Consider the following 20,670-nt stretch of genomic DNA (forward strand, 5'->3'; position numbering starts at 1 on the left):
GCTGTATGTTGTCTCCCAGAGATGAGAATCTCTTCAAATGATTCCTAGTTATATATTTTGAGATATTACAAGGAAGGAAGGTTGAATGTTTCACACTTTTTTGCTGCACATGTTGGAGTCCCAGATTTTTTCTTTAATCACACAACATTGCTGGGGCAAAGCAGGCTAGAGTAGTGGAAACAGATGTAGAAAAAAAAATCCCATAAAAATATAGTGTATGAGGAGAGAATTGAAGTGAGACAATACTGATCTGGCATGGGAGTTTGCACAAATCACTGCCTTCTATGCTGCAAGATTACATTATTCTTATACCAATTGTCATATACCTCTGATTAAATGACCCAGGTAGTTAATAAAGTAACTGTTCTGACCTGCGTAAGTAGTGTAATTAGCTGTAGTTCATGCTGACAACTGCAATTTTATTACTACGGGCTTTTTTGCATTGTTTTCAACCCTAAAATTGAGATGTGTATCATATTTCACCAGCCACTCCAGATTCCATAAAAATATTACCCGCAATGATTATATTAATTTCTTTTAATTTTTTTAATTTTATTGTTATTAGAAGTACATTAAATTACAGTAATACATACCACATATATCTTATTACATTTGTTGTACCCCTTCATTTTTTGAGCTTTAAGAAAGATAGAAATAAAAGAAGTAAGGAAAGTGAGAAAGAGTCGTGAAAGTACAGGAAAATGTTGGGAAAAGAAAGCCCATTAGAAAGAGATTAGAGAAGAAAGTTAAGAAATAGACCCTAGAAAAGGAAGAAAGAGAAACAATTGCTCTATTATACAAAAACTCCGCAAAAAGGGATATACCAAACATATTTTTTTATACCAACCGTTACCAGATCCTGGCACCATTTATTTTTTTTAATTACTATTGCACCTTATGCTTGTCCATAAATGCAGATCACGTCTGATTATATTAATTTCTTTGGAAGGCTTTACTCGAGGGATGACTCCGTTAACTGTCCAGACATTACAATGAAATGCTTAAACTGAAGATACTTAACTCTAGGATGACAACACTGACCAAGGTGGATGATTAATATCTCCCACTTCATCTATCCCAATTCCCTTCATTATACAGCAGAGAGATTAAACTGGTGGTGTCACGTAACCAAAAAGGTATTAGGGATGTGGTAAGACCTGCCAACTTGATATCAGTCTATGTGGACTTCAAGACCATTTTGACAGACAGGGTTGCATGGGGTACCAGCATGGTGTGCCTGGGCTAGTCAACTTTCACGAATTTCGTGCAGAAGGTAAATGACTTCAGGGCCATTGATATTCCATGTGGACTGGAAGACCATTGTAGGTTTGGGACCCAGTGAGGGCTAGCAACTGCATGTTAGACCTAGGGAGATGGACTGTAATGGAATGTCTTTTGAAGAAGCCGGATGTTCCTAGAAGATTGGTGCTGTGCCCGTTGCTGTTTGTCATCTCAATCAAGGATTTGGATGAGAATGTACAGGCATGATTAAGTTTGTAGATTACATCTAAAATAGTGACCTCGTTGACTGTGAAGATGGAATTAAGAATTACAGCGGAATCTTGATCAGGTGGGCAAGTGGGACAAGGAATGGCAAATTAAGTTTAATTTAGGTAAATGTTAAGTGATGCATTTTTGGAGGTGAAACGTGGAGAGAACCTTCATAGGGAATGGTAGGATCTGGGGAGTATTGTAGAGCAAGGGATCAAAGTGTACGAGTATGGTGTATGGGTAGGGAGGGTGGTGAAGAAGGCTCTTGGAAGGTTGGCCTTCATCAGTTAGGGAATTGAATATAGAAGTTGGGATGTTATGTTACAGTTCTATAAGATGTTGGTGAGGCAGCACTTGGAGTATTGTGTTCAGTTTTGTTCAACAAAGATATAAGATGCCATTAAGCTTTAAAGGATGCAGAGAAGGTTTGGAAAGGGAGCTATAAGAAGAGTGTAAGAAGTGTAAGGAGAGTCTGAAGAAGGGTCTCGACCTGAACGTCACCCATTCCTTGTCTCCAGAGATGCTGCCTGTCCCGCTGACTTACTCCAGCATTTTTTGTCTACCTTAGCTATAAGGAGAGGTTGGGCAGGAAGGACTTTATTGCACAGGGTAGAGGATTCATGAACTAGAGGCTTGGGTTTAAAGTGAGAAGGGAAAGATTTCACACAGGACGGTGGGTATATGAACAAACTGCCAGTAGTAGTTTAGGCAAGTACTATAAGAACATTTAAAAGACATTTGGACAGGTACATGGATAGGAAAGGTCTAGAGGGATATAAGCCAAATGCAGGCAAATGGGACTAGATGGAGCATCTTGGTCAGCATGGACCAGTTGAGCTAAAGGGCCTGTTTCCATGCCGTGTGACTCTTGACTTAAAGTACAATGTAGTGTAGCTTTTGTCTTCATCTACTACTTAACTGTTTACTGCTAAATGAAAGATGTTTTTTAAAACTCTCATCTGGAACTTGAGGCTGTTTAAAGATCTAAGTGCTATAGCAATACCCTGATGGTATTGTGTGATATTTTCTGCACTATAAAGTGACCATTCTTCGTGTATGTAGAGCACAGATAATCTGATTTTGACACGTTCCTTGCAGACCCAGGGCTAAATTGCGTGCCATCAAGCTACAGTCAGTAGGTTTATAGAGACACTCTTCATTTCCCAGTCCCACCCTGCTTGGTTTATACAAAAAACAATTATCCCACCCTGTTTCTGCCATGGGTGATGCCAAGTGATTGGCACATGTTAAATGAGCAGATTTATAATCTCATGAAGCCTCAATATCAGAGTTGTTTGCTATCTTAAATGAATGAATTACTACCATTTTTAACAAGATGATCTGTTTTCTTAAAATAAATCTTGCCGAAGCATATTGAAATATTTTTTGGTTTTGCTAGTGGTAGCAAAATGAGTACATTCTGTACAGTTTTGATTCTAGTTGCCTTTCAGAGCATTTTTGCATAAACCCAAGAGAGAAAATTACTCATCTTGCTACTGCATGGCAAATCAAGATTGCGTACTATGGTTTTGGCTGTTACTGTAAGATGAGAATCAAAATGTTCACAAAATGACTAAAAGCCTGTCACACGCCTATGGGATTGATACTGTGGTATCTTAAATACGTCAAGACTTTTTCAAATTAGTTTAATTTGAGTAATTGAATTTTATATGTTTTGCATATCTTTCTTATTGTGTAGACCTGATGAAGTGAAACATCCAAATATCCCTAGCTCTAAATCTCCGAAAAGTCCAGCTTGAACTATGTAAGGTGTTCAAGAAGGAACTGCAGATGCTGGAGAAACTCAGCAGTTGCGGCAGCATCTGTGGAGCGAAGGAAATAGGCAAAAAAAGAAGTAGCGAGGAGATGATGTGACTGGTGATCGGATCACATAGTAGCTGGTGGACAAATTCACTTGTCACTTTTTTAAAGTCAGGAGCTTTTTGTGTATCATAAACTAAAAGATATTTTCAGACAAGCGTCTGAGCAGCCCATTATAGAGCCTAAGTAAGGGAAGTAATTTGGCAGGTTTCAACTTGCTTGATTGTCATAATTGTGCGTCAATTTCCAAAGGCCACGATTGTTAATCAAGTCAATTCTTCTAGGTAATAGAATGCTGAAAATTTTTGCTTTAAAAAAATTATTTTCCATAGTATCTGTTCTTCCTTTGCATTGCTTCATTTTTTAAACAAAAAAACTGATGTCTGGGCATTTGCATTACCTCATTAATTGTGGTTACCATTTGGTCTGATTCTCCCCCTCATACATGTCCTGTTGTCTTAATCACTGATGAATTTGCACTCGTATTAAACTGTTCAAGATTTCACCAGTTTGATCACATTTTGAAAAAGTTTCGTTTTTGTAATTAAAAAAAATTAAGGTCTAAAGATGTAGGGGTTTTTTTTTCCCATTTACTATTAGTTTAGTTTTAATTATTAAAATAAGGCTGAAGTGTCTTGGCAACATGATGTATTTATTCCTTAACATTAAGAAGTGATGGGGAGACAATTTTAAGACAAAGGCTCAGGTTTTATGGCAATAAACAAATAAATCTGAAGTGCTTTGAAGCCTGAAACAGATGTGTTAATTTGGCAAACATGCTGAGAAATCTCTCAGTGTGGATTGAGTTACTTTTTTTTGTTAATGAGAAGCAGCTGCAGTGTATGTGTAACCCTGAGGCTTTTTCAGTGAACCTTTACTGCACCCTCTGAAGTACAGTTTTGTCTGGGAGGATCACGTGGTTTCTGTGAAATCTCCTCCATTTCCAGTAACCGTTTGGACAAGGATGACTCAGAAGAGAAACAGCTTCCTCTAACCACAAAGTTGTTCAAGAATTTGTCAACGTGGACTATATAGAGTTTTATAGTAGTTAGCTGGAACTGCTGTGGTAAGATTGCATCAGCAAGGCAATAAGGAAACTTCCTGCTATTAAACTGTGTTACTTGTCTGGAATACCCCTACCACTGGACTTTGGAAAACCCAACTGCCTTGTGCTTATGGCTTTATGACAATTATACTTCCTTTGACTTTTGTTCCATGGATTATTTTAAGCCTTGAATATTTCCCCATGTTAAAATATTACTCAATTATGCCATCCATCCAATTCAGCCTGATTTAACAACTTGCCTTAGTTTTTTTTTCCTATGTAGTCTATATCCAGTGGCTCAAGTAAAATCTATTTGAAACCAGGCCTTGTTAAAGGTTGTTCTTTCATTTTGTCAACTCAGGAAAGTCCATCAGCTTGTAAGCATCCTTTTAACATCACTGCTTGTGTCCATCCATTTTTTCATCTATAATTTATTACTACCATTTAGTGGTATTTATGCTTTTTCTTTGCACTTGTGCAAAAATTTGATTGGAAGCAATCCTCTAAAAATTTGGCGCTTTCCTCTGGATGAGCGATCAGTATTAAGATTTGCTTCAGGTTAAAGAGACAAGCATTTAGTCATAAATGAGTTAAGGTAAATGTTCAGTTTGTACAAATAGCAGGAAACAGGATATTTCTCCATCAAAGTTTCAGAAAGCAAAAGACACAGATTTAGGGAAGTAATGCATAAGCTGTGGTCAACGCAAAATTCAAAGCAAAGGCACTCCCTTGCACCTGACCTGAGAGTTAGGCATTTTAAAACTCTACATTATATCTCTTCTGGAACTGGAGCACAAGTGTATTGATCTAGTGAAAGATCATGAAACCCCCATGGTCACTTGGAACATTTTTAATCAGCTGGGGAAATCCTTGACAAAGAGCTTGGCCTGATATTTTGTGTTGTTACAAGGTAATCAGATATTTTTCAATAAAAAAGTGATTTTGAGATCGGTATGCTATTGTTACCACAATTGGCAAGTCAAATAGAGCCATAGAAACAAACGGGATGGAAACAGACCCTTCAGCCCAGCTCGTCCATGCTAATCAAACTGCCCCATCTAATCTGGTCCCATTTCAAAAATCGTTCTAATCCTTTTCTATTCATGTACCTATCCAACTGCCTTTTAAATGTTATGACACTTGCCTTAGCTACTTTCTGTGGCAGCTAGTTCCATAAACTCACCATTCTCTGGATGGAAAAAATTGCCCCTCGGGTTCCTATTAAATCTTTCCCCTCTTACCTTAAATCTAAGCTATCAAGTTCTTGATTCCCATACCCTGGGGAAAAAGATTGCATTCACCCTCTCTATGCCCCTCATGATTTTATACGCCTCTATAAGGAATATTGCAAAGAATAAAGTCCGAGCCATCCCAATAGCTGAGGCTCTCAAGTCCTGGCAACATTCTCATAAATTTTCACTGTGCGCCTTCTGTCTAAATGGCATCTTTCCTATTGCAGTGTGACCAAAACTAAACACAATGTTCAACTTGGCCCTCACCAATGTCTTGTACAACTGTAACATAACATTCCAACTTCTATATTCAAGCCTTTGATTAATGAAGCCCAGCATGCCAAATGCCACATTCACTTGCATACTTGCAATGTCAATGACTTGCATACTTGCAATAACAATTTCATGAAAATGGAGAAGGACAGTACAGTAATGGCTAAAGAATGTTGAAGGATAGATGGACCTAGGGGTTCCTCCATGCTTCCCTGAAAGTGACTACATCGGTAGTGAGGTTATTAAAGAATGCAACTAGCACATTTGCCTTCAAAGGTTGGGGAAGAGACTATAAAAATTATTACGTTAGGTTGCCACTTCACAAAACACTGGTTAGACTGTCCTTGGAGTTTTATGTGTGGTCTGGTTGCCACACTGTACGATATGTTCACGCGGTAAAGAGTGGAGAAGGGATTCACCAGGCTGTGGTCTGGATTGGAGGACATTAGTAGGAGGACCTTGGGGGGAGGGGAAAGGTTGAATATGGTGAGTTTTTTTGGTCAGGGGTAATGGAGGCGGAGGGGTGACTAAATTGAGACCTAGATATTTAAAAAGTGGTGATCTAGTTAGGATTTTTTCTCATGATAGGGGTTTCAAAAACAAGAGGGTGTGAGTTTAAGGTGACACAAGGAGTTTTAAAGGAGATCTTAGGTCAATGTTTTGTGCACAAGGCTATCTGGAACTTTCTGCCCTAGCGCAGTCAGTGGAATTACTAATTTCAGAGGCATTTAAACAGGCATTTAAATACAAGTTACACAAGACATCACCAGTGTGGACAGATATTAATAGTGCAGATAGACAAAAAGGTCTGCATGGACCTGGACAAATGGCATGTTTCTATGCCATCCAACTTTCTCCATGACACTGACTTGGCTCAAGTTAGGGTCTTGTATATAGTCAGCTGTACACTGGATTAATATTCGGAATAAATCGGGGGACCTGTAGAACATAAAAGTATGGGGTACATTTTAAAATTACTTTAAAAATTAGCTAATTTTAAGAAAATGCACCTGCCAAATTCTATTAAATGCTACCATATTTAAATGCACAAAATGGAGGTTAGTTACTGCACAAATCTTCCATCATGGAGCAATAGGATGTTGATTACTGCTGGTAATGTGTTACTCCACAACTGTTTTCATCTTTAGTCTGCCGTTTGAACTGACAAGGAAGAGTTCCCGTACTTTTTAGGCTTGTTACTTTTTTGTCCATATCAGTTATGGGAAATTTGATAAACTATTTCCTTATGCGTCATTATCTAGCTTCATTAATTTAAGGGAACAATTGACGGGAGACAAAGGATTTGACTGCCTGCCAGTCCCTTTGACTGTGATAAGTGTGTGCTACTCTTGTCATAAAAGAGGGAGGTGAAACATTTGGAAAGAGAAGAAGGAACAGAGATGGGCAACGCCTTGTTTTGAAACTTAAATAAATTCAGAACAAAAATTCAAATCCTCAGTTTTGCATTTGCAGCTGAACACCTGCTAAACAAAGATGGACTTTAATAATATGCAGCTGAAGACAAATTTAGACTCTCAACAATAAAAGTGAGACAGCTCTGCTCTTTTGAGCAAGGTTAGAGGACTTTCAAGTTGTAATCTTGCATCAGGTCAAAAATGAGCTAGCTGAGGCGCTAACTGAATGCAGTGATCTTGCTTTTACTGGTAGTCATAATGTTTGTTTCCATTACCTAAGTACATTTAAGAACATGTTAAGCTTACAACGTGCAGGTGCTTGCGCAAGTCTGTTCCATTGCAACAAAATGGGGACAGCCACTGATTTTGCGATGGATAAACATGTTATATGAAATTTTGTAGAGGATTATTTAGTGATAAATAACTTTATGGTTACAATGATCTGAGAGAGTGGTCTCATTTGCAATATGATTCTCAATAAACCTCATCGAGACAGTCAAAAAAATTTTGAGGGCGAGATAATAGAGGGTTAACTTCTTGTGATTATTCTATAAATGTGATTTAATTATTCTAGATAATTAAAATTAAACAATGACTCAACAAAGTTTGCAGGTTGCAGCACATTACACATCTGATGAACTTTAGATTAGTAAATTTGGTTTAGCTAGGGTGGAGTGTGGTTTCATGTTCTCTTGGTGCAAAATGATATGCTGAAGGTCATTTGCTAAACTCATTTACTTTCTGTAAACACTGCTAAAGTAAGTTTGTGAATCTGCTTTCTCATGGCAGATAATAGGACTTTACAAAGTAGATAAATCGTGTAAATAGTTGAATTTGGGCAGCAAAACAATCACCAGTTAAATTAAGATATTGAATCTATCACAGCTCAAGAGCCTCGCATTATTCAGAACCACAACCTATCTTAATGTCAGCAAGGCGAAAAGGTTGGTTGTTGACTAAAGGAAGTGGGAGGTGGGTGAACACAACCGTGTCATCAATGGAGTTGCTGTAGAGTTAGTCAACAGCTTCAGGTTCCTCGACATTCATATCACCAGCAACCTAACCTGGTCATTTTACACTGATGTTCAGATCAAGAAAGTGCATCAACATATTTACTTCCCGTGGAAAATTAGATGTCTTGTATGTCCACAATACTTTCTCAACCATATAACCATATAACAATTATAGCACGGAAACATGCCATCTCGGCCCTTCTAGTCCGTGGAACACTTATTCTCCCCTAGTCCCATCTACCTGCACTCAGACCATAACCCTCCATTCCTTTCCCGTCCATATAACTATCCAATTTATTTTTAAATGATAAAATCGATCCTGCCTCCACCACCTCCACTGGAAGCTCATTCCACACAGCTACCACTCTCTGACTAAAGAAGTTCCCCCTCATGTTACCACTAAACATCTGTCCCTTAACCTCTACAGATACACTGCAGGAAATGTCCTGATATATCAACTGCTCTGTTCTTGACTGCCTGAAATTGCAGAGAGCAGTAAGCACAGACTTGTTCACACACTTGTCTCTTTCCACAAACGTGTCCACCTACTCGATCTGTGACTCTTAAGCCCCTGTCCCACGATGCTAGTTCATCCAAGAGCTCTCCTGAGTTTAAAAAAAAAAAATCAAACTCGTGGTAAGTACGTAGAATGTACGTAGGACCTCGTGGATGTCCCGTAGTGGCTCGTCATGCAAACGGCAGGTACTCTGGAAACGCAGTAACTAACGGCAGGTACTCGGGGAAACTCTTGGACATTTTTCAGTGTTGAAAAAACTTCATGAGTTACCGCGTTTCCCGAGTACCTGCCGTTAGCATTACGAGCCGCTACGGGACATCCACGAGGTCTTTTTTTTTTTGACTCGGGAGAGCTCTTGGGTGAACTTGCATCGTGGGACAGGCCCTTTAGCTATCAGTGAAATCTGTTCCCATGTCTTCAAAGAATCTAAACCAAAATGTGTTGTCATTGCCTTAATTTCAGTTCGTTTTCATGGTGCTTTGCTTCACGAAGGCTGAAAATATCATCAAGGATGCTTGTGACCCTGATCATTCACTTTTCTCTCCTACCTTTTGAAAGAAGATACAAGAGCTTGAAATCCCAGAGGTCCAGACTTAAGAATAACTTCTACCTCACTGCTCCTATTTTGTGTTCTTCGGTAACAAATTGTACATGTTATGCTACATGGCAGTGATGAGCTATTGAGCGTTTTACAAGTTGATGAATAATCATACAACTATGCTGCACAGCAGCAAGGCCTTTAGTTCAATTCGCCCATGGCCACCAAGTTGTCTGAACAAAAGTCAAACAAAAGTCCTGAATGATTGTTCCCAGGTTTAAAAGTGGAGTTTTCCCAACTGTCACTCTTCCTTTTGCCAACATTAAATAAAAAATCAAGTATTCATTCGCTGAACCACAGGAGGGTGAAGGGAGACCTTATAATGGTTTATACAATCATGAGGGTCTCAGATAAGTTGAATAGGCACAGACTTTTCCAAGTTGGAAAAGGATGGAGGTGTCTAAAACTATAGGGCATGGGTTTAAAATGATTGGGGAAATTTTTGAAAGTTACCCGAACGTCAACGTTTTAAGAAAAATCGATGATGCACTAATGGAATAACCTACCAAACAAAATGATAGAGGCAGTTACAATTATGACATTTAAAAGACTCTTGGATAAGTATGTGGATTGGAAACATTTGCGAGGATATACTCCCGGCATAGGCAAGTGGGTCTAGCTTAGGTATGCAACTTGGGCAGTATGAAGGAGTTGGGCCGAAGAGCCAGTTTCTGTGCTGACTTGCTATAAGACTCTGCCTTATCAGTGAAATATTTCCCATCACTTAAAAAATCTAAACCAATTTGTGCTGCAAAGCACCAGAGACATTAAAAAAAGTTTTGTTTAGGTATCATCTATATGTTCCATGTTGGGTTCATATTTATGGTGTAAATGTGCCAGATTGATACAAAAGCTTACAGATTTAAACTGCATGGACAGCTTGTAAAAATGTGTTTAATTCTCATGAGTTTACAGGGGTAATTAATCAGTGTGTTTAAAATGAAGGAATTCAATGGATTGGATAGACAGTAATAATTTCCACTCGGAGAAGGATCAAGGTCAAGATGAAACCAACCCCTTTTGGAAATAAATTGGGAAGTGACTTTGCATGCTGGTGGAAATATGGCATCTTTCACCAACACTTCTGGAAGCTAAAATAATTGACATTTTCAAGACTGGATTAGTGACTTTATTTTTGTTACAGCAGGGCATTAAAACAGAGGGACCAAAGTTTAATAAATTTAAGATAAGCCTTGATTTAATTGAAAGCAGGGTAGATGAAAGGAGCTTTAATGATCCACTCCAAAACTATCTCTCTTCCATTTAAATGCCTCGCATTCAAACTTTGGTCAAATCTAATTGACACAAGTGCAACTGCCTTAATTGACCAGATTAAAACCTAACGTCCAATGCTGTATGTGTGGAATTTGTATGCTCTCCCTATTGCCATGTGGATTTTTTCCAGGTGCTCGGGTTTCTTCCAGCATTCCAAAGATATGCGACTTGGTTGGTTAAATAGCCATAGTAAATTTCCCCAAGTCTTGGGCGAGTGGTAGAATCTACGGGAAGCTGGGTGAAATTTGGGGAGAATAAAATGAGATTGGTGTAATTGGATCTTGATGATGGTCATGGCTTGAGTTGGATCAAAAGCCTTGTTTCTGTCTTGTATGATTCTGTGATTTATTCTGTAACAAGGTTTCTTGTTACAGAATAATTGACAAGCAAATCGGTCTGAAGAAGGGTCTTAACCCGAAACCTCGCCAATTCCTTCTCTCCATAGATGCTGCCTGACCCGCTGAGTTACTCCAGCATTTTGTGTCTACCTTCGATTTTACCAGCATCTGCAGTTCTTTCTTAAAGGTTTCTTTCTTTATGTACAAAAATGAAACAACTTATTTCTAAATAACTTGGATCCATGTTCATAAATGTAGGTAAATGTAATTATAAATGGTTCCATACATAATTGCTGAGACCAGAGAGATTTTGGGATGAATGTCTATATTTAATCTGGTTGATGAGTATCCAACCAGATTATACACAGGTGCACAACCTTTTATCCGAAAGTCTTGGGACCAGACACTTGTCGGATTTCGGAATTTTTCAGATTTCCGAATGGAAGATTTTTAGCATAGATTAGGTAGGTAGCGCGGGCGGCTTGAAAAGTCTGGAGTGGCTGCCTCCTCCCCGGAGACCGGGGAATCATTGTAAATCATTGCTTAAATGTTAGTCAGTTAGTTTGGAGGGATTTTATGTGGTGGGTGGGGGGGGTGAAGGGGGAAACTTTAATTCTTAGTCCCCTACCTGGTCGGAGAGGCGGGGAGCGGGCAATGCCTTACCGGGTCGCTGTGCAGTAAGCTCCGGAGCGCTATGGCCGCCGACTCCCAACATTGTGGAGCTGGGGCCTGCGGGCATCCAGCCGCGGGCGGCGCCGGTTGGAGCTCCGACCCCGGCAACTCTACCCCTGGCTGCGAGGCGCTCCAAATCCAGCACCGCTCGCGGCCGGACGCCCGTAGCCCCAGCTCCGCGATGTTGGGAGTCGGCGGCATCACAGCGCTGGGATACCAGCGGGGAGCGGGCAATGCCTTACCGGGTCGCTGTGCGGTAAGCTCCGCAGCGCTGTGGCCGCCGACACACAACATCGCGGAGCTGGGGCTGCGGACGTCCGGCCGCGGGCCGCGATGGATTTGGAGCGCTGTGCAGCCAGGGGTAGAGTTGCCGGGGTCGGAGCTACATCCGGCGCCGCCCGTTGCCCCAGCTGGGAGTTGCCGGCCACAGCGCTGCGGAGCTTACTGCACGGCGACCCGGTAAGGCATTGACCGCTCCCCGCCTCTCCGACCAGGTAGGGGACTAAGAATTAAAGTTTCCCCCTTCACCCACCCCCCTTCACATAAAAGCCCTCCAAACTAACTGACTAACATTTAAGCAATGATTTACAGATGTTTAAGTGTCTCCCCGGTCTCCGGGGAGGAGGCAGCCGCTACAGTAGTACAGACCTGGGTTGACCGTGGGTCGTTTCGGGTCAAGTGAGCTTTGGTGTGCAGACGACATCCTGGAGAAAATGGCCGGTTTTCGGAGTTTTTCGGTTTCTGGAACACCGGATAAAAGGTTGTGCACCTGTATAGCAACCTACAAATGATTGTTGTGCCACAAGGGTAAATGCTATTCTCTACCTTACAAAGTTTGCTCTACTGTGATCAAAACATCCTACAAAGTCTCCTACATTGCTTTACAAAACCCAGAAGCTGTCTCCTTTAGTATTGTAATCTGTGGGCTTTGATATTCTAAATTCAGCATTACTTATTACTGTTACAGTTTCAACCCATTTAACATGCCTATTTTCTGAAATTCTAATAATTTTCTACATTTCCCCGTGACCCTTCCCACTCCCACTGTTCTCCATTTGCATCCTTCCTCGCACGTTACTCAGACTGATCACCCTCCATACCTTGTTGCATCTGCCCATCACCCCGAACCACCTAGACTTCTCCCTTGCTTCACCTTTCCCATAAACTCTCCCACAGATATCATCCCTCCCTTATCTAGTTCCATCTATCACCTACCAGCCTCTGTCTCAATCCTTTCCCTTCCATACCAACACCTTATTCCACACGCAGAACCAGCCAATTTCCGTCTACTAACACTCCTCCGCCTAGCAGAGCTAGTCCTTCGAGACAAGTCCCTCTTGTCCTCACCTTCCACCCCATCAGCCGTCGCATACAGCACATAATCCTCCAACATTTTTGCCACCTCCAACGGGATACCACTATTGGCCACATCTTCCCACCTCCACCCCTTTCAGCTTTCCGCAGAGACCGTCACCTCCGCAACTCCTTGGCCAACTCGTCCCTTCCCACCCAAACCACCCCATCCCCAGGTACTTTCCCCTGCAACCGCAGGAGATGCAACACCTGTCCCTTTACCTTCCCCCTCGACTCCGTCCAAGGACCTCTACAGTCTTTTCAAGTGAGGCAGAGGTTCACTTGCACCTCCTCCAACCTCATCTACTGTATCTGCTGTTCAAGGTGTCGACTCCTGTATATCGGCGAGACCAAGCATAGGCTCGGCGATCGTTTTGCTGAACACCTCCGCTCAGTCCGCCTAAACCTACCTGACCTCCCAGTTGCTCAGCACTTTAACTCCCCTTCCCATTCCCAATCTGACCTTTCTGTCCTGGGCCTCTTCCATTGTCAGAGTGAGGCCCAGTGCAAATTAGAGGAACAGCACCTCATATTTCACTTGGGTAGCTTACACTCCAGCGGTATAAACATTGACTTCTCTAACTTTAAGCAGCCCTTACTTTCCCTCTCTCTCCATCCCCTTCCCAGTTCTCCCACAAATCTTACTGTCTCCGACTACAGTTTATCTCTGTACCTCCCACTCCCCTGACATCAGTCTGAAGAATTCCTTCTCTTCAGAGATGCTGTCGGTCCCGCTGAGGTACTCCAGCATTTTGTGTCCATCCTGACTCCATCTGTTTCCTGACCCGAAACGTCACCTATCTATGTTCTCCTGAGATGCTACCTGACTCGCTGAGTAACCTCTTTATGTTTCCATCTATTACTAGTTGTCTCCATGCACCCTTGCACTCCCCTCACCTGGGTTCATCAGCCTACCATTTCTACCTCTCCCGAACTACCTACTGCCCTTTGTCTCGCCCCTCCTTCTCACTTCAAAATATTAGATATCATCCATCTAGTGTTCAGTCCTGATGCAGAGATGCAAAATATCTGCCATCACGTTGCCTCTGCAGCTGCTGCTTGACCAGCAGCCGCTGAGTTCTTGCATCAATTTACCTTTTTACTTCAGATTCCAGCTTCGGGCCGACCACTCGTATACTAGTTCTATTATACATCTATCCTGCACACTAGGAACAATTTACAGAAGCCAATTAAACTACAAACCTGCACGTCTTTGAAATGTGAGAGGAAATCGGAGCACCCAGAGAAAACTTGCGCGGTCACAGGGAGAACGTACAAGCTCCGTAGAGACAGCACCCATGGTCAAGATTGAACCCGGATCTCTGGTGCTGTAAGGCAGCAACCCTACTGCCGTGCCACTGTCCCTTTTGTATCTATCTTTATCTGTAGTCTTTTGTATCCCCATTAAAATATGTGCGGTATTTGGCAAAAGTGTGGTCACAAATCTGATTACACGTTGATCACCAGATCCACTAATCTCCTAAACACAATTTGTCTGTATATTGGCAATGAGGCAATAATAGGTGAAGATCAATCCGTCTGAAATGTGTCCCCACTTAAAATGGCACCTGTTCATTCCCTCCACAAATGCTGCCTGATCCACTGACTTCAATTCAATGATACCTTAGTTGAGTTCACAGAGTTCCTCGAGCAGTTTGCATTTTGCGCAAGATTCCAGCATCTGCAATTCCTTGAGTTTCCAAATATAGGAGGTAGTCATTTAAAACTGGTGTATAGGAATTCCCTCTCACAGAGAAAAGTGAATCATTTGAATTTTCAATCCCTGAGAGGTTAGATTGCTGGAAGCATTTAAGGAGACAGTAAATACATTTTTTAAGATTTGTGAATAAAGGAAATGTGGAACTGAACTGACACTGAAGAAGAACTGAGACCTGGGAAAGATCTGTCATGATCGTATTAAACGGTAGGTCGGAGAAATCTTACACGTCCACAGGTCACAGCCAGGTGCCCTACTCCTATTTTCTTGCTCAAACATATTGTAATATTAGTAATAATATTGTAATAATAAGCTTAGGAATTTTGTACTTTCCAGAATTTTTTTATGTTTTGCTGAACATGTTTTTTCTTTTCATCAGGGTCTTCCAACCAGAGCGAGGCTGGCTGTTCAGAACTTGGTACAAAGAGTTGGCTTCTTTGGCATCTTGGCTTGTGCTTCAGTAAGTAAAACATGAAAGTTAATAAATCCAGTAATCTATTCTGGTGGATTGGTGGGGAAATAAAATAGTGCCTCTATTGAAAGAGCAAATGTACATTTATGCATGGAGCAGAATCCTGCCTTACGATTTCAAATGCTACTTATGTAAGTCACTGAAATGCAGTGCATGGAGATGTAGTCATTAGGTATTTTATGCATAACAACATTCTACAAACAAGATATAAATGAATGATCATTTGATTGTTTTTAAATGTTGGCAGAGGGAAGGTTGGTAGCTGGGAAAACTCCCTGCTTTTAAAACGGGACCACCACCCAGAACTTTCATTTAATGCATCAATCTATAGAATGTCACCTTCAAGGTTGCCAACCTCGCACAGTAAAACACTTCTGACTTCTGATTTTTCATATTAGATTTTCCCTTGTACAATTTGCAGTGGACAACTATTGTTTTATGACTGTTGGAGAGGATACGTGATTGTAAAAAAAAAAATTTCACTTTAAAAATTTATCTTTTTTACCATGACAGCTTGTTTCTTTCATCACGGATTTCCCAATTCCTCAAACTATTTTGCATCTTGAGATATTGTTTAATTTGTTTTCCCAAAAATAAATTCACAGAAACATTGCCATAGTGCAATAATGTTCAGAAAACAAAAACTGTAGTTGTAAAGCTACATGGTCTTAATGTAGAAATAGTTTCTGCAATGCAGAACTTCTTCATCTTGCGTATGGATGCACAGCCTAAAGTTGTAGGACAACCTGTTCTATTTGATCTTATTTGATTGTGCACGCCAGGTTGATTGCATTCGTCGAAACAGGGCGGACCACGTGAAGGTTGCAATCTCCCACCCCAATGCAGAACTATAGTCTCATGAATGGAAACGCGTTGGGGAATTGAAAGTAATTATTTAGGGAATGGTATTACATTTCAAACCTGAAAATAATTTAATCCAATTTCAACATCTAAAATCATGGTAATATCATTCAATTTGTTCCTATCTAACTCTGTTTATCCTATACTTTTAATAAACATAAATATGTCATTATTGTATCAATTATATAGACAAATCAGAGTTGGGATAGAAGCAGCATTACCTGTGTATAAGATGTACATTTGCCTTATTATACCTGTACTATATTCAATATTAATAGTAGGTAGTATAAAATATGTTTTATAATAGTATAACGTTCTCTACAGATAACTACTTTCTCAACTTTGTCCCTTGTTTTGATGTGTTACAGATTCCTAATCCCCTCTTTGACCTGGCTGGAATAACATGTGGACACTTCCTTGTTCCTTTCTGGACATTTTTTGGTGCGACTCTTATCGGAAAAGCTGTCATAAAAATGCACATCCAGGCAAGTGTCTATCCAGCCAATTAGCATCTAAATGTTGTAATGCTGCAGTTACTTGACTTTGTACTTTTGACTTTTAATTTATCTACCTCTATTTGAATGGCTCATTGATTTATTTTGGGTAAGGATTTTATCCCCCAGCCTCTTTTTGTTAAATTATACTGAGAAAGGAAACTGGGAGCTCTGTGTTAAAAGAGGGTAAAACATGATATTTAATGGAGCAGCTAATGGGATTGGAGAATTGAGGGGAGAGTTGCCCACTGTAAATACTTTCCTGTAACACACTCTGTAGGAAGAATTTATAGCCAGTCAAGAAATAATTTTCTCGGCCATGGGGAAAGAATGAGGTATTGAATGGTTGCTTTTCAAGAAGTCAACATGAGTTCTGTAGGGCAACTCCCACCTCAACATCAACTCCTACGTCAACCGGGACCTCGACCCATTACAGTTCGCCTACCCTCACAACAGGTCAACGGAGGATGCGATCTCACTTACTCTCCACTCTGCACTGGACCACTTGGACAATATAAGCACTTACGTCAGGCTGTTGTTTATAGACCGTCATCCCCTCCAAGCTGGTTACCAAGCTCACAAAACTGGGTCTCTATGCATCCCTCTGCATTTGGATCTTCGACTTCCTCATCCACAGACCATAGTTTGTTTGAATTGGCAGAAATACTTCTTCCTCATTAACAATCAGTACGGGGGCACCTCAAGGCTACATGCTCAGCCCCCTGCACCACTCATTCTATACTCATGACTGTGTAGCCGGACACCGTGTGAACTCCATCTTCAAGTTCGTGGATGACAGCACCATTGTTGGATGAATTACAGATGGTGATGAGTCAGAGTATAGAAGTGAGATCGACCGATTGACCAATTGGTGCCAGCACAACAACCTGACCCTCAATATCAGTAAAACCAATGAACTGATTGTGGACTTCGGAAGAGGAAAGATGAGGACCCACAATCCTCTTTATATCAACGATACGATGGTGGAGAGAGTCAAAAACTTCAAATTCATGGGCATGCATATTTCCGAAGATCTTTCCTGGACCCAGCAGACTGATGCAATAATAAATTAAGCACATCAACGCCTCTACTTCCTGAGAAGATTACGGAGATTTGGTATGTCAGAGAGGATTCTCTTGAATTTCTACAGGTGTACAGTAGAGAGCATATTGACTGGTTGCACCCTGGCCTGGTTCGGCAACTTGAACAACCAGGAGCGGAAAAGACTGCAAAAAGTTGTGAACTCTGCCATGTCCATCATCGACTCTGACCTCCATACCATCGAAGGGATTTATCGGAGTCACTGCCTGAAAAAGGCAGCCAGCATCATCAGAGACCCACACCATCCTGGCCGCACACTCATTTCACCCCTGCCATTGGGAAGAAGGTACAGGAGCCTGAAAACTGTAACGTTCAGGAACAGCTTCTTCCCTACAGCCATCAGGCTATTAAACACTACAACCTCAAATCAGCTCTGAACTTCAATAGACTATATTATTATTATTATTATTATTATAGCACTACTATTGTTTGTTATTTGAGTATTTGTGTGTGAATGTGTGTATGTATGTATATGGAAATATTTTATATATATGTGTGTATGTGTGTGTAATATATATATATATATACGTGTGTGTGTGTGTGTGTATGTGTGTGTGTGTGTATATATACACACTGAACTTTTTAATCTTGTTTATCATATTGTTTACCGTGTACTATGTTTACATATTCTGTTATGCTGCAGCAAGTCAGAATTTCGTAGTTCTATCTGGGACACATGACAATAAAACACTCTTGACTCTCTTGAACATTTTGAAGCTGTAATAATTCTGAATTCTTTAAGAACTGGAAAAACCTTAAACATATTGCAGACAAAAAGACTACAGATGCTGAATCTTGAGCAAAAAAACAAGTACCGGAGGAACTCAGCACGTCAGGCAGCATCTGTGGAGGCAAATGGCCAGACACTATTTTGGGTTAGGACCTTTCTTTAGACTGATTGAGTATGGGAGGGAAAGCTGGATAAGAGAGGTAGGTGTGGGGAAAAGTCTGGTAAGTGAGAAGTGGTTACAGGGGAGGGAGGTGACAAAGGCTGGAGGTGAAAAGGAGACAAAGGGGTGTTAGATAAGAAAGGAGGAGTGAAATGTAAAGCCACAGGGTGGGATTTGGTTGCAAAGGGCATGGGGAAGAGAACGAACGGGGGGGGGGGGGGGGGGGGGGGGTAAAGGCATATGGGGTCTTGAAGATGGGGAATGTTGGGAGATAACCATAAGGAAGAGGGGAAAGGACGGGATCGGGGAATCTTTAAAAAAAATCAGTATTCCTTCGAATTCTCATTTATAATGCAATATATTTGGCAAATTTTATGTATTTGGTGAAGAGACAAAGTGTTTGTTTAATTCTGCCATTTCCATATTACTCATTATAAATGTTTCTGTCTGTGAGTATAAGTGGCCCACTTTTGCCTTTTTTTAAATTTATATCTATAAATGCTCTGAGCACAATGTTATGTTTCTTGCTAGTTTATTCTGATATTTATCTTGTTGTCTTTAGCATGTTCTTGATCCTCTGCTGAGTTTTAAGGAGCACCCCATCCTGCTTCTATTACTGGCAACTTTATGCCTTTTCCTTGAAGTTAACAATTTTCACTTATCTGTCAGCCACAAGTGAATCATTAATGCTGTTGGTGTTTTCATGACTTCAGTTTAAAAAAAAATCAATTTAAAAATAATTTAAAGTTATCTGTTGCTTGTCCACTGCCGTGCCTGTCACTGTATTCATCCATACAACTGCCGTGAACTCTTCTCTTATGCCTTTGTAGTTTTCTTTGTTTACATTGAGATTGAAACCAGCGTCTTAATGTGAAATTTTATAACTTTATGGTTATTCTAACACAAAATCTCCATGACATGATTATCAATCGCCCATTCTTCAACGTTAAAGCAAGGTTATGAATGCCCCATCAATAGCGCATACATACAAATGAACTGGGTGGTTTTGCTTGCTGCTGTGGGGGCTGCAGGCATCACCTACTGTATGGGAACTTGGTTCACACCCACATTTCCGACTTGCGAACTGATCAGGTTACAAAATGTTACCAGGGACCCTGCCTTAGACGGGAGGACATAACCTTTTTGCTCATGGATTCTCAATGTGGTGAACTAGTAATGAAATACATTCCATGGATTCTTCATCCACCTCATTATGGCAAATTTGGTCCATTGAGTCTATATATAGCTTTCCAGTTGCCCTTGATTACTTTAGCAACCCGTTATGTGCATTTCTAATTTTCTAATTTATAACGCACCCAATTTATTTGCCTGCCTGTGCAAAATGCCAGAAATATTTCGTTTTCCAGCCACCCAGCAGCCACATGTCCGTAATGGCAGTTAGATCGTAACTGTTTACTTACATTTGTATCATTAATTTATTTACTTAGTTGAGACTGCTGTGAGCGTTCAGGTACAGCGTAATTCTTTTTTTGTTCATTTTAGCCTGATGCTTTAATTTCCCTCAGCTCCACTTGTTTTTGCCATCTTTTCATGTTTCTTACTATGTTTCTGATTTTGCCCTTTCCACTTTATTTTTGTCCTGCCAGAATTCCTTTTGAGGTTTGCAGTTTATTAGAGATTTTGGTGACCTGCCGGGTCTCTTTAAACTTGTCAGAAAGTAGAGGCACTGGCTCATTTTCTTCATGATTATATCAATGTGCTGGGCTCAGGGCAGTTTATCTGAGATTAACGCCTGGGAATTTGAAGCTGCTACCTCTCTCCACTGCCGACCCACCAATGAAAGCCGGAGCATGGCTTCCCAACTTCCCCTCTGTAAAGTCAATGATTAGTTCCTTGGTCTACTGTAGTAGATGTGAAGTAATGGGGTGTTATTTCAGCACCACTCAACAACATGTTCTATCACTCTCCTGTACGCTGACTCATTGCACCCATGATAATTTTTAAAAATAGCGCCAGAGGGCGGAAACATTTTGCAACAGACACGGGCAGCATCCAGGAACTAGCTGTAATCTTCTTTAACAGCACCAGCAAGCACACCGCAAGGGTATTTAATCATCCAATGCAAGATGTA

General features: G+C 40.8%; 1 protein-coding gene across 6 annotated transcripts in view; it reads left to right on the top strand.

The window, feature by feature from the left end:
• The window catches only part of vmp1 (vacuole membrane protein 1), a 127,498-nt gene that overhangs the window by 75,670 nt on the left and 31,158 nt on the right, over positions 1–20,670 (top strand). For all 6 annotated transcript variants that reach the window (XM_055657683.1, XM_055657687.1, XM_055657688.1 and 3 more), the window contains exons 8-9: positions 15,140–15,220; positions 16,462–16,578. In XM_055657683.1, the coding sequence (XP_055513658.1) occupies positions 15,140–15,220; positions 16,462–16,578 (198 nt within the window). The remainder of the gene's footprint in view (positions 1–15,139; positions 15,221–16,461; positions 16,579–20,670) is intronic.

This window comes from Leucoraja erinacea, chromosome 28, assembly GCF_028641065.1.
Source record: "Leucoraja erinacea ecotype New England chromosome 28, Leri_hhj_1, whole genome shotgun sequence".
In the NCBI taxonomy this organism is placed as follows: Eukaryota; Metazoa; Chordata; class Chondrichthyes; order Rajiformes; family Rajidae; genus Leucoraja; species Leucoraja erinaceus.